The sequence below is a fragment of the Lemur catta genome, chromosome 12, assembly GCF_020740605.2.
Source record: "Lemur catta isolate mLemCat1 chromosome 12, mLemCat1.pri, whole genome shotgun sequence".
In the NCBI taxonomy this organism is placed as follows: Eukaryota; Metazoa; Chordata; class Mammalia; order Primates; family Lemuridae; genus Lemur; species Lemur catta.
The window spans coordinates 60257927-60272328 of record NC_059139.1 but is presented as its reverse complement, the minus strand read 5'-3'; the positions used below and the strand labels follow the sequence as shown (position 1 = coordinate 60272328).

General features: G+C 34.3%; 1 protein-coding gene across 1 annotated transcript in view; it reads right to left on the bottom strand.

The window, feature by feature from the left end:
• ADGRV1 (adhesion G protein-coupled receptor V1) overlaps nucleotides 1-14402 on the bottom strand; it is a 498644-nt gene that overhangs the window by 400286 nt on the left and 83956 nt on the right. Inside the window, exons 22-27 of the mRNA XM_045565724.1 lie at nucleotides 13091-13267; nucleotides 9670-9850; nucleotides 8467-8669; nucleotides 4688-4817; nucleotides 1534-1614; nucleotides 22-161 (exon numbers count right to left, since the gene is read on the bottom strand). Of these exons, the coding sequence (XP_045421680.1) occupies nucleotides 22-161; nucleotides 1534-1614; nucleotides 4688-4817; nucleotides 8467-8669; nucleotides 9670-9850; nucleotides 13091-13267 (912 nt within the window). The remainder of the gene's footprint in view (nucleotides 1-21; nucleotides 162-1533; nucleotides 1615-4687; nucleotides 4818-8466; nucleotides 8670-9669; nucleotides 9851-13090; nucleotides 13268-14402) is intronic.

Below are 14402 nucleotides of genomic sequence, written 5' to 3'. Positions count from 1 at the left end.
TTAAGGAAAAATGGTACTCACATTGAATATAACAGTGCTGTATCCATCTTCTGGTTCAGTTCCACTGACAAAGAGTGACTCAGGGCTAAATTCAAATACTCCATGAGCATGGTCAGAGGCTGCAATTGTCACTAGAATCTGAGAAGCCACTCCTAGACTGGCTGCATGAACAAGTTCCAACAAATAGCAAAAAAAAAAAAAAAAAAAATGTTAATCAGTAATTTACAAACCAAAGGAAAAGCCAAGGAAAAACTTTTTGAAAAGAGTCCTTCCATTCATTGAGTACATTCTAATTTGTTTTAGAAAGAAAGGCAGACACAAATGGTTGCCACACATATTCATGCTTTTATGACCTTTCTCTACTTTGGCACCAACATGATGTACAAGTGCTGCATAAGCACTTGGAGATGAATAAGGAAAACTTGTTTTTCTTTTTCCTCTTTATGAAAGGAACATTCTTCCACACATAGTATATGAAAAAGGTCTCCCACGACCTTTGCTGACCTCAAAAGAACAGGAGCCAAGATGACTCTTACCTTCATGAAATAGTAAGTAGTTTCCCTATGATTTTAGTCAATCTAGGCCTATTTTTTCATCATGTTTTGATATTATAGATCTGTCTCTCCCAATCCAAAATAGTCTAATCCTGTATCTAAAAAGATGCTAAGAATTAAAGATGCATTTAATTTTTCAAAAGAAGTATGTTCAATTTTTATGTTACATTAATGTCTTCAGACAAGAAAATGAACAATCCTAATAGTAACAGAGTCATTAAATACAGAGGTTATATAAGGGATTGATGGAAATTAGGAATGAGGGAGTGGGAACATGAGTTCTGGTACTAAAATATAAAACCTGACATTGTGAAAAAGGATATTTGAGGATTAGAAAGTGTTCTTCTTCAAGAAATAGGTATTCTAAGTATTTTCTCCACATAGGAAAAAATGTTTCACATAAAAAGAGGAATCATGTTTGTATATGAATCCACTTCAAAAGACATCCTCTTTTCAATATTCCCCCCATTAATTGCCAATTATTCTCCCCATTTATTTTCTTTCTTATTTCTTTTTCCTATATATTTTGATTAAATACTACATATAAAAACTTATGGTTCTCTGTGTACAGAAAATAAGCATGATACGTTTAACATGAAAATACAAAAGTTCTATTTATCTTATTTCAGGTATTCAAAGGTATGTAAAATGGTTTTCAACAATCATGTGTATAAATGACATTCAAGCAAAATTTCTATCACAATTATAATTAGGAAACGGAATTAGGTTCCTATTTAGAAGGAGGAGAGCTGGAGTTTCAGAGGCAGACAGGGATGTAATTTTGAGTTGATCACTTTCTAGCTGGGTGACTATAACATGGAGCAAATAATACTTCATAAAGTTGCTGTGATAGCTAATGAGATGAAACATGTAAAGGACCTACACATAGTAGGTGTCAATAAGTGTCATTGTTGTCTCTAAAAAGTAAAGTTAAAATAAAAATGTATAATAGTAAAAGGACCTTGGAACAGCTGCTTACCATGTTTATGAATAGTTGGAAGGAAGAATTCCATGTCCCCATCACCACTACCACTGCCATCAAACCTAAAGAGCTCAGCTACTTCGTAAGGAGACACACAGAGACACAATCCACACAATACACATTGACACAATGAGAAAATTGAGAGCTCGTAAAACATACCAAGCAAAGAGGAAAATGCAGTAATATTCACTCAATGACATACATTCTTCCTTAAGCAACAGATCATTTTAAATGGAAAAATGATAACACCAGTCAAGCTATCAGATTGCCAAAATTTCATTCATATTGTCAGGAAATACTCCATGTAAATTGTAATTGGTATTTCCCATTTCCACCAATTTAATATTATTTTTAAATTTTCACTTATTTACAGCAATGAAAATTGTTTTCTAAAATTTTAGATATTTAAAACATGTTTATGTGTGTACATACAATCTACAATCATACACTTAGACCAATAGCCTGTGATAGTCACCTTACCACTCACAACAACCACTGAAAATTAGAAAAATGCATGTCACATTTCCTTCATCACACATTCAAATCCTGACCATATTTACCCTTTTCAAACTTGATCACCTTCTTGCCCCCTACATTGTGCAAAGAGCCTAGACAAGCAGTCTAAGAATTCTGCTTCAGCCTTGGCAGATACCACCTGTAAAACCTTCACTAAGTCACTAAACCTCTTGGTATCTCAGTTTTCACACCTATAAAAGGTGCTGCCTTTTCTAGAAAAGTTGTTGCTATGGTTTGAATGTGTCCCCCAAAGTTCACATGTTGGAAATTTAATCTCCAATGCAACAGTGTTGAGAGGAGGGAACTTTAAGAAATGACAGGGTCATGAGAGCTCTGCCCTCATGAATGAATTAATGTTGTTATCTTGGGCATAGGTTTGTTATTGTGAGAGTGGGTTTCTTATAAAACTGAGTTCAGCCCTCTATTACTCTCTTGCACACACTCTCCCACCATGTGAAGCCTTATACCATGTTATGACATAGCAAAAAGCACCCTCACCAGATGCAGCCCGTCAGTCATGGCCTTTCCAGCCTCAATACGTGAGCCAAATAAACTTGTATTGCTTCTAAATTACCTAGTCTGTGGTACTCTATTACAGCAGCACAAAATGGACTAAGAGAATTGTAAAGATCAAATAAAATAACGGAAAATAAATAATACTATAAAAATAAAAAGTACCTTGAGAATATACAAGGACTATAATAAACAGAAAGTGGTTTATACCTCCCACTCCAATACATCTTACATGCCAACCATTATTTTACCAAATGTTTGCAAATGAGGAAGATAGGAAGGGCACTGGTGATAGCAATGGAAAAACAGGAGAGAAAAATAAGCAAAGCCACACCTATACATATGTGTGTCTACCAATATCCTTCATTGAATGCTAGTTTAAGATCTGCCCTGCTCTTCTGTTTTTCCCCTCAAAAGGACTGGGCTATCTCAGACATGAGAATTTATGGCACACAGAACCTGAAATCATCTTAGAGACTTAAGAGTCAAAATGGATATCCAGCAAATATCCAGCACATGGCTTTGCTCCCATATTATCCAGAAGTCACCAGAAAGAGGTATAAAGTTTAACACCATGTATACTTTGGCTAGCATAAAATATCTATTCAGATTGTGGCTAACTTATGTAGAATCAGTTTTATAGAAAAAACAGTAGGGAATAACAGGGGCTCCCTTGACCTGCAACAGAATTTAGCTCTACAAGATATTTTATGTATTAGGCAATACTGATGTGTGAGTCCAGGAGTGGAGGTTACTGTCTAGATTCCTTTCCCTCCCGTCCCAACTCAATGGGGGAAAAATCAGATTCTTTGCCACTATTGCATCCTAAGAAACTGTAAGACTGGTTTTGAAATGAGTACTCGTACAGAATTGATATATAACAATGCATATTCTAGATATATGGGGAAAAGTTTTTAAATAAAATCACCAGTATTGCTATTATCACAAGGGATCATATGATCACAAGTATCACTATCATCTTAAGAATATTTGATGTTCCTTTATTAATCAATATTAAGTAATCACTAACATTTTCTCTTTCTATTACATAAGTGTTTTTAGCTATAAGAGATACAAGGGCAACTTTTCAAATATTTTATAAGTAACCTTTTTATTAATGAAAGTACTATCATGAAAATGATGATTTGGAGATGTGAGGACTTGTCTCTGGAGGACAAGCAAAGCTGGCATTATTACATGCCACCTGCCAAACAGGTCATCCAGCATATTTTGGCTGTTTTTTTACATTCAACCAAGTTGGGTCACTGTTGAATCATTTCCATGCTCCCAAACTCTGGCTTGGTCTCCTTTGCTTTCACCTGAGCTTGGAACACAGGAAAGGAAAATTTTGCATATTTACCCCAAAGTCTCACTTAATATAAAAAGATAATTTTAATATTTCTCACCAATTTATCTTTTGGATGGCTTATACACTATGACTTTCTTCAGCAAAATGATAAAGATGGTAATAGTAAAGATAATAACAGGTTTTGTAATGGAAGGGGCTGTCCTGATGAATACCATACTGACTCTCAATTTCTTATAAAGGTGATATAGTACATTCCACAGAAGCTAGAAAAGGAGGAAAAAGGAGGTGATTTGAGGGGCGCCTACTAGGAATGACAACTATAATTTGGTGATATAGTGTAAGTGTACTATTTCATTCTAAAAGCATGTCTACTTTAGGAAAAGATCAGTGGGTAATAAAAGAGGGGGAAAAAGCACAATAGGTAGCATCAATACAATAAGCAAAGATATTACTCAAAATTAACCAAACTTCACACAGCAAAAGTTTATCTAAATAAAACTATGAGTTGAATATTAATTTATAAAACTAACATCTAAAATTTATGTAGAGAGATGGGGTTTTCTTCTTACCAAGAAAGGGACTATCAATCAGAAGTGATTGGCATATATTATATTACCATATATATAATAATATACATTATCATATATATAAAGCAATTATTAATCTTTAGGCTGCTCTCTCCAAAAACTAGTAATTCATTCATTTTTTTAAAAGTATGATTAATTCAATGGAACATACTTCCCTAATAGAATCTACTGTCATCACGGTGGGTGGACAAGTCAATATTTGATATTTTTGAATCACCAGTCTTACCTCCTCCTTCCAAGTTTAACAATTCAACTTTAAAAGATTTTTCCAGTTCAGGGATAGAATTGTCAGTGATGTTGACAGAAATATATTTATATCTTTCTCCTGGTTGAAATTCTAATGTGCCAGCAACACTCTGAAATACAAATAAAATATTTACTCATTAGATTTTAATTATTCTATATGTGAATTCATACAATGAGAATCTTTGTTGTGTCCCAAACTGTTAAAAATACTGGAACAGAAGAACATAAGTAAAATACAAAACTGAAAACAATTTGGTGGACATGAATAGTGTTCAAGGTAACTTCTAAATACATATTCTCCAACTAAATGAAGTAAATGGTTTATTTTTCTTATTTGATCATTCATCAAAAAAGTAGTCAAGGCAAATGAGACACCTTACTGAGTGACCTTCACAAACTCCTAAAGAATTAATTCAATGAGATGCCAGCAATTCTCTTGACCAAGGATATTAAAATTATATCCTTGGGAAATTTAAACATTTGGTGTTTAATAATAATGGCATTTTCATTCTGAGACTCTCTCCAAGCATTAATACATATCAGTCCATTTGGCATTAATTTTCCCTTGGTTATACTTGTAGTTGCAATTCATAATATAGCTCTCCCTTCAGAAAAGTTCACATAATTAAGAAAATCAAAGTTATTCAAAATTAAAGTCTTAAGACTATTTTTCTTCCATTATTTCATATAAGCATTTTCCCCTCAAGTTATGAGAATAAATTTTAAACTTGTTTAAATTTTTCTACTGTTAGCTTGTGTGGGCAACTATATTTCATCTTGTGGTACTATTAATGATCTTAAAACTAAATTGAGAAATCCAAATACCAATTCACTTGATCACTCATTTATTCACTTTTTCAATATTTATCAAGCACACAGCATGTATCTGGCATCATTTTAAATGTTTGGCACTCAAAAATAGACAAGACAAATATTTGACTCCATAGAGAACATTCTAGGAGTTTCAACCATGTAATAAAACAATTTAAATATAATAATAGTTGCTGTAAAAGGCACATAGTTAGCTCAAAGAGGAAGTAACTAACTTTGCCTAGACTTCAGTAGTCAGTGGAGTAATCCTGCAAGTCTTAACAATGAATTTAGGAAACCATCTTACTTGAACTCAGCAATATACAATCGGCCAATTCCTCTTCTAGAAACACATTCTTCCCTGGTATTCCATGATAGCATACTCTCCTGTTTTTCCTAGTTCATCCTTTTCAGTGTTTACCAATCTTAACATTCTTCTTATGACCTTTAAAAACTATTGCTGTTCATCAGACTCTCTCTAGACTTTCTGTCTAGACAAGTCTATCGTACCCTAGACTTTTAATACTATTTGTATGCTCCCCACTCCCAAATTTATATCTTTAACCTCTGATATCCAGACTTAAATCTTAATACCCATTTGAATTTTTTCTTAATAATTTTTGCCAGAATCTTAAATTCATGATCTTCCCTTAAAAACTATGCCTTATGCAAACCTTTCCACAGAACTAAATTTTAGAGTAGAAGTTGCTCATGCTAGGAGCTCAGGAGTCATTCTTGACACTCTTTTCTGGTTTATCCTTCACACTGAATAATCCTCAGATCCTGCCATTTTAACTCTTAAACATTTCTTGAGCCCACTTACTTCTTTTCATCTATATTGTCATCAGCCTAGTCCAAGATACTATCCCCTCTTGCCTTGTTCCACAAAATAGACTCCTTACTCGTCTTTCTGCATGTAGTGTCTATATCTTCTAATCCATTCTCCATAGTTTAGCCTAGTGATCTTTTATAAATGCATAACACCCTTCAATTACTTCTTCTTGTTTATTTTTTTAAAAAATCCAAAAGTGTAGCATGATCTCTAAGGCCTTAAATGATCCAGTCTCTGCATACCTTATCTTTCATCAGCATACCTAGCTCTCCACATTCCAGAAACACTGACCTTCCTTCAGTTTCTCTGACAGCCTGTGCTCTCCCTTGCAGGAGACCCTTTACTCACACCATTTTACCAGTCCCAAACAGTTCTTCCCCACTTTATCTACTTTTTCCTCCTTAAACATTAAAGCCCAGCATAAAGGCAAGAAAGCCCTCTGACTACCCCACCTACATCAACACCCACCTCTCTCCTAGATCACCCACTTTGAACATTTCCCACAACTCATTAACTCAGTAATTAGTTGTTTAATATCACCCTAAACAGCTGGAATGTAAGCACCTGGATGGTGGGGGTCGCCTTTATCTTTGTCCATGAGAGTAAGGTTGAGAACAGTGAGATCTGATACCCAGTTTTCTCCTCTTCTGTGCATGATCCTTCCTGGTTGCTCCTCTCCCCTCCCCAACGTCTGCATACTCACATACTCATACAAGGCCTAATAAATCCTACTTTTATGCTAACAGATCTGAGAGAGCTGAAATGTCTGAGAAGCGGTGAAGGCAAAAGTTATCAGGTTATCAAAGACAAAAAGTGGTGAAAAGTAACAACCAGGACATCTAAGCACCCCTGAAAATCCACAGAAATGTCTCCAAGGGTATGAGCTTTCTGATAGTTATAAAGGATGCGGGCACCGGGTTTTTGTTTTGTTTTGTTTTAGTTACTAAAGAAAATGATAATCCAACTGGATGCTGGACATATTCAGACTACCTAGAAATCGAAGCCCATGAATATGAGGACTAAAGTATTTTCTTGAAGAGACCACAGAGAAGACAACATTAAGACAAGGTGAGATGTTTTGTGGAATATGTTATATACCAACTTCATCGAAGATACAATAAATGTCAATGGTAAGGAAAATACAACTTGCTCAAGAAAGAGTCTGAGAAAGAAGAAATCCAGGAAAACTTAGCTAACTGGTCTACAGCCAAAATTAATTAAATTCAATTAGCTAGCTTTTCTGGGGTGTGGGAGGAAAAGTTTGTACAAATTATTGAACACTGTACTGTGTGTGTGGGTCTTTTTAGAAAGAAGGGGGAAAATAGGAAAACCGATATTAAATTTAAAGAAATAAAGATTCTTTGGGAAAACAGAAATGTTAGCTGTAAAACTTTTCTTAAAAAGAATTGATGGGAAGAAATCACAAGCATTTGCTTCAGTACTGGTGATAATAAGAATAGGTAGCAGTTACTGAGTGCCATTATATATGTGCCATGTTCACTACAAGACACAAAATGTTTCCATCAGTCCTTACATAGATCCTGCTCAGATGTTATCGCTCTTTTGCAGATAAGAAAACTGAGGTCAGGAAAGATTAAGCAAGTCTCCCAAGTTCACACATCTGGAAGACTGGTTAAAACTAAGTTCTGTCCAGTTCCAAATCCCTTGCTTCCCCCTCCCACCCCCGCCGCCAGTACCACACTGCTTCTCACTTGGGAAAAAAAGCAATTTAAATTTGAAAAGACATGGACACTTAATTTCTTTGCAATTTCGGTTTCAGTTAATGGATGTAGGTAATAGGATTTAAAATCTGTAAGAAACATAATTTCAATATATCTGATCAAAACCTATAACATTAAAGCAAATAATACAAGGGAAGGCTATGACAAGTATAAGCTACAAAGGAAAGCCGTATAGTAGCTACTTAAATATCAGGTTTCAATGTACAAAGCCACATTAATTTACATAAATTTAAAAGGCAAGAAAGCCATCAGTGCTTATTTTCCTTGTTCAGTGTGTTCCAGGTACAGTGCAAGTCCCTTCCAATCCTCCAAGAGAATGATTATGTATCTATTTCACAAGTGCAAACACTGCTTCAAAAGGATTAAGTGACTTACCTGGTAGTCCTCAGGACTGAATGCTGACAAAGACACTGTTCTAAATTGTGCAGTCACCCTCCCCAGGAGTCCTTGTGCACGGACAATCAATAACCTGACTTCTCCATCTTCCTCCTGCACAGTGACGTGCGGAACGCTGCTTGCGGGCAGAGTCATCGTGTCCTCGGGCTGAGGAGGCAGCCCCGTGGAGAACTGCAGCAAGCCTAGCGGAGACAAAGGGGAAGGACAGGGCATTCTTATCCCAATTATCTGTGGAAGAATGTCTTACTCATTTGAAGCAATCTTGCACAATTATTTTCATCACCAGGCTAAAATTCTGAGGGCCTTCATTTAGAAAAGACTTCAGTGAAGATTTGATTAACATATTTTTGACATGGAATATGTTTATAACTTTCAGAATGTTAAAAGTTAAATTGTTAATTTTCCTTGTCTTTACTCAAAGAAAGCTTTATTATTTCTTACAGAAGCATCAATAAAAGAAATACTGATGAAATTTTAAAATATGCATTTTTAAACATTTATGCATATATTACTAGAGTCTCCAGAAATCATTCTTGAACTAACAGTAGAATAGGATTAATGGCACTCCAAAGGATTTGGAACACATTTTTTAAAAAATGTAACTATGAAAACCAGAGTTGAAGAGACTCTCAGGTTTTCTATCCAGACCTTTTAACAGATGTTCTTTATTTATTCCCACAGAAAAAAATATACATTTCAATACAGAAAACATTTCCAATTTATTAGTACAGATATCTATGATAGTTCCTCAATTAAGAAAATTACCATTTTAGCATAAGACAAAAAGAAATTAATATAAGTAGAAAGTGATAACTTCATTTCTTGAAACTTAATAAAGTATAAATTACAAAGTACTTCAATTACTTAGGTGTTAACAAATCATCATAGAATAATTTTTAAATTAAAGAAATTTTGATAGCCATAAATGGAAATATTTTTCCATTTTAAATAATTCTGAAAAAACTTTCCAAAATATATTATTCAAGTTCAGAAATTGATCTTTATATTTTCTTTCATAAACAATGTCCCTCAAAATGGCAGCTTAGAAGTTAAAGAGTTTAAAAGTTAGAGGGTCTGAAGGAGTTCCACTTCAATCATTTTCAAAAGTTCCGTAAGGAGTTCTTAACAAAACTAAGCACACCCAGAGAAGAGAGGATTATTCTTCCAAAAGGAGTTGGTTACCATATGGATGATCACTAGCTTTGATGGTGATATCTGTTGTTTCCTTTTCAGGATCTATGCTTGCGCCACTTGTGGGAGTTGAACCTAGCTTCCCATCTCCAGGAATTGCAGAAACCAGTGTCACACGGAAATACTCATTAAGTTCAGGAATATCATCATCAAGAACATATAGATTTAGGACCTATAAATGTAAAAATCCAGAGGCACTAAGCAAAGAGGCATGTAGAAATTACTTACCAGAGGAAAATTAAATTATATTTAAATGAAGTTACTCTTTAACATAACTTATTTCAACACAAATTGAAACCTTAAAACGTATGTATGTGTGTGTATGTATGTGTGTGTGTATACAAACATAGAAAGAAAGAAAGAGAAATCTAAGGAGATGAATTCCTTAAACAATAATGGGTGCTGCTTTGGTCTGAATGTCTGTGTCCTCCAAAATTCATATGTGGAAATCCACGCCCCAAGGTGATGATATTAAGAGGCGCGGTTTGGGGGAGGTGATTTGGGCAGAGCCCTCATGAATGGGATCAGCGCTGAGGGAGCTTGTTTGCCCCTTCACCCTGTGAGGACACATTGAGAAGGCACTGTATCTATGAAGCAGAGTGGAATCTACAGGTGCCTTGATATTGGACTTCCCAGCCTCCAGAACTGTGAGCAATAACTTTCTGTCCTTTATAAATTATCCAGGCTAAGGTATTTTGTTATAGCAGTCCAAACAATTGAAGCACATGCTGAGTAGCAACATTTTTGGTCTAAAGGTATCCTGCATATTCACTAATATCATATCATAGATGATATATTGATATAACATAACAATATAATATCACTATTCTTTGTACTAAAGACCATGGTATTACCAACTTCAGGGTAGAGACTTCACAATTAAGGAACTGCATATTCTCTGTGATGTGACAGAGTAGTAAGAAAGGGCAATGTACACATATCTAGTGCCTGCCTAAGGAAAGCCTGACATATTCAGTAAAAGTATTTTAGAAAGTAGATGGACCTTCAAAGTCTGGCATAAACAATGAGTCCAAAAACACTTATGAAGTGAAGTAGCAATACTCAGTCATGCTCTATAAAATGTAAGTCAAAATTTAAAGTCAAAGTTAAAAAAAAAACCACAATTTCTTCTTTCTTTATTAATAGAACAACCATGTTTTGACATATACAATGTGCTAGCCCCAATCCTTAAGACAGTCTATTGTAGGAGAAAGACCTATAGGAAAACATTTTAAATGCAATGTAAAAATGTCCTAATAGAGTTGTGTACAAAAGAAAGTGATGAAGAAACAACTAAATCTCCCTGAAAAAAGTTTTACAACAGACATGTTTGAGGAAGGTTCTAATGGATTAGCTACAGTTGCAAATAACAACAGGGAAGCACATTATAAGCAAAGGACAAAACACTGCAAGGGCATAGAGACATGAAAGAATAGAGCATACAGGGAACTGCAGTTAGATCACTAAAGCTGGCGGAAGAGATAGGGCTGAAAGAATATTCAGGAGTCAGATTATGCAGCATTACATGCTATCATAAAAATTTTGGATTTCATTCCATAGAGAGTGGAGATAAATTGAAGATTCATAAGTGGGGAATTGACAAAATTAGAATTCTGTTTTAGAGTAAGTACCATGGCAGAATGTGAACGGAGTAGACAGAGCAAGAAAGACTGCAAGAGGACGAGTTGGGAGGTGACAGACCAGAAACAATGGAATTCTGAACTAATACAGTACAAAAGATATAAGGAAAAATGGATGCATTTGAGATTTGTCTGGAGATAGAAGATGAAGGCCTGATGACTCACTTAACGTGGAGACTGAGTGAGAGAGAGGAGGGAAGGGTGACTTCCCGACTTGTCCCAGAAAGGAGAGTGATGACAGTCTGAAACAAACTCTAAATCCAAATGCAGTCCCCAAAACAAGGATCATTGGGCCTAAAAGCACCTAGAGAACTTGTTTTTAAACATGTAGTTTTTCAAGAGGTTTTGATTCAGTAAGTCTGAGGTAGAATCTAAATTTGGTTTTTAACATTAATTTTAATCATATTTTAAGTTAAGGAGTAATATACAGCATGGCAGATGTGCAAAAATGACACCTATAACCCAAATCATGTCATAATTCTTATGTAAATTCTTAAGTAAAAAGAAAAATAAATTTAAAAATTAGGCAAGAAAATATTTTAAATAATTCTTCACTGGAACCATTACAAGTGTTTTACCTACCAAATTTGATTAATTCTTATTTCTTTCAAGATGCATATGAATCTACTTTATAAAATAATTGTTTCCAGTTATAGTTTTATTTCATAGATGTTAAATTTTGCAGGATAAAATCTGGGGTATCCAGTCTGTTTTGCCAAGTAGGAGCATTAAAAACTTATCACATACTATCACAATTATTTGATAAAAGAAAGAACACTTTAAATCCAAGAAAGCATCAGAATAAAATACAGTCTTATAAATGGAATAAGTTTAGTTTTATGAAAAGTTACTAGTTGTCCTAATTTTTCTCATTTCTGCATTTTCCTCATTTTACCAAATATTAGTAAAACATTTATTATGGGCCTGTCTGCAGACTACTTATCAAGGAAATTTTGTTGTACTTTTTTTGTACAGTTTTGTTGTACTTTGTTTCCTTCTTCCCCCAAATTATAGAGATTTGATCACTCTTCCTTAGTTTTTATTTTTTGAATCTTAGGAATATTTTAAACCTTCCCTCAATTTTATGTTTTCCAACCAATTAACTCCTAAATCCCTCAAAAATTTCCTCAAAGATTATTTATCATTATTTGCAAACCTAAGTTAATTTACTAGGTATCCCTGATGACTTATAAGCTATTTACATTTTAATGTAAAAATTATACTGATATGAATATTCTGACATGATCAATATTTAAATATTCCGATATAGGAGGAAGCCTCATTCCAATTTCATTTACGGGAAGTGTCATTTATTTATGGAGCATCTATTCAGATGAAATTATGTTTCAAGGAAAGCTTTTGATGAAACTGGAGGTCACTTGTACTTTTTAAATACAGAAAAATTACCACATTTCTCCAAATTTAATGCAAATAAAATGAAATTATAAGAATTTCTCACTGGCTGACTGGAAAAGTACCATTAAGAATTCTGTAGTTTCCCATTGTATCAGCAATAACAAAAACCCACAGCGATATATCATTTTTATTATGTTGGGATTAAAGAACAGATAAAACTATTAGCACATATGAGTCAAAATTATTATTTTTTCTTTTACATACACAAATAAAAATATTTTATACCAAGATATATATCTAATCTCCTAAATATTTTAAATTGCTTACCTAGCAAGAAGCTGGAAAGAAATTACAGAACAAACACATCAGGAAAAGCTTTCTACAGGCTTTGAAAGAAACAAAGAAGGCAGGTTTACCTCTGATCTCTGCCAAGGGAGAAATGTGATAGTTCCACTGGCATTAGCAAAATCATCAACAAGGTAATTAATGCCGTCAGATTCTATCTGTGAGATGGTGTAAAAAACATGCACATAATCCAGAGCTCCTCTGGTTCTCTCCACCACACAAGAAACGGTGGATCCCTCCTCTGCAATCTGAAATTGGACAGAAATTATTTATAGGTATATACTGATCCACATCAGTGATACAATTACAAAGCTTCATGAAATACTCTTACTGTAAAGTTAATTCTATAACTTTCTTTCTACCTCTCTTTTAGAGAGATGGACTAAGGAGGCCTCTACATTTCCCCAGATATATCTTTGACTACTAATAAGCATTTACAATTATTTGTTTTCTCCCATTCCCTTATAGGGATTAATAAAGCAAGAAGAATTATAATCTCTTAACTGTACATGTAATTCATTCATTGATACCTCCCATGTGCCAGCTACTGTAATAGATGATATGTTTACAAAAGATTTAAAAAAAATGCATAGTCCTTTCTCTGGATAAGCATAAATCTAAAGAAGAAAACAAACTTGCAATTTTATTATGGGTTCACCACAGACAGATCAAATGGGGGCAGGGGTTAGGATAGAGGGCAAAATATGAAATCAGAGAGAATTTTTAAGGTATGGACATAAGAAGCAATATAGCATATTTGGTGATATCATTTTGGGGGTGGTATAAAGTACCTAGTGGGGAGAGCCTTGAGAAATGCCTAGTATGGGAACAACAGTCAGATCAAAGGGGTCATTTATGTCATACTTAATATCTTTTTGGTATTTTTGTCAAATATATACAGGTATATACACACGTGCGTATGTGTATGTATGTGTTTTTTTTCAAGTGGGAAATATTTTGATCTAAACACTCTGAGATAATGCTTAAAAACTATATGAGGCCACAAGATGGAATATCCTTTAGAATAAGGTCTTCATACTATCAAATTCTAAGTTTCTCAATTCAATTTTATTTTTATATTAGCAAATATATAATTCAGAGGAAAAAACTAAAACTGAATAAAGGTAAAAATACAGATCTTAAGATATACAATGTCATGCTCTATTTTTCATATGTCTCATAAACATCTCCAATCAGCATTAGATAGAGCCCTTTGGGTGCTGATGTTAGGGATGGAGAGAACAGATTTGGCATCTGTCTACGAATAGGCAATAGTCAAATCAGTTACCCATGAATATTGAATCACCAGATGTTCCAGCAAATCCTGTGAGTTTCACTGAGCATCACCAACCCTGGTGCCCCCATGGTAAATAGGATGGAGCA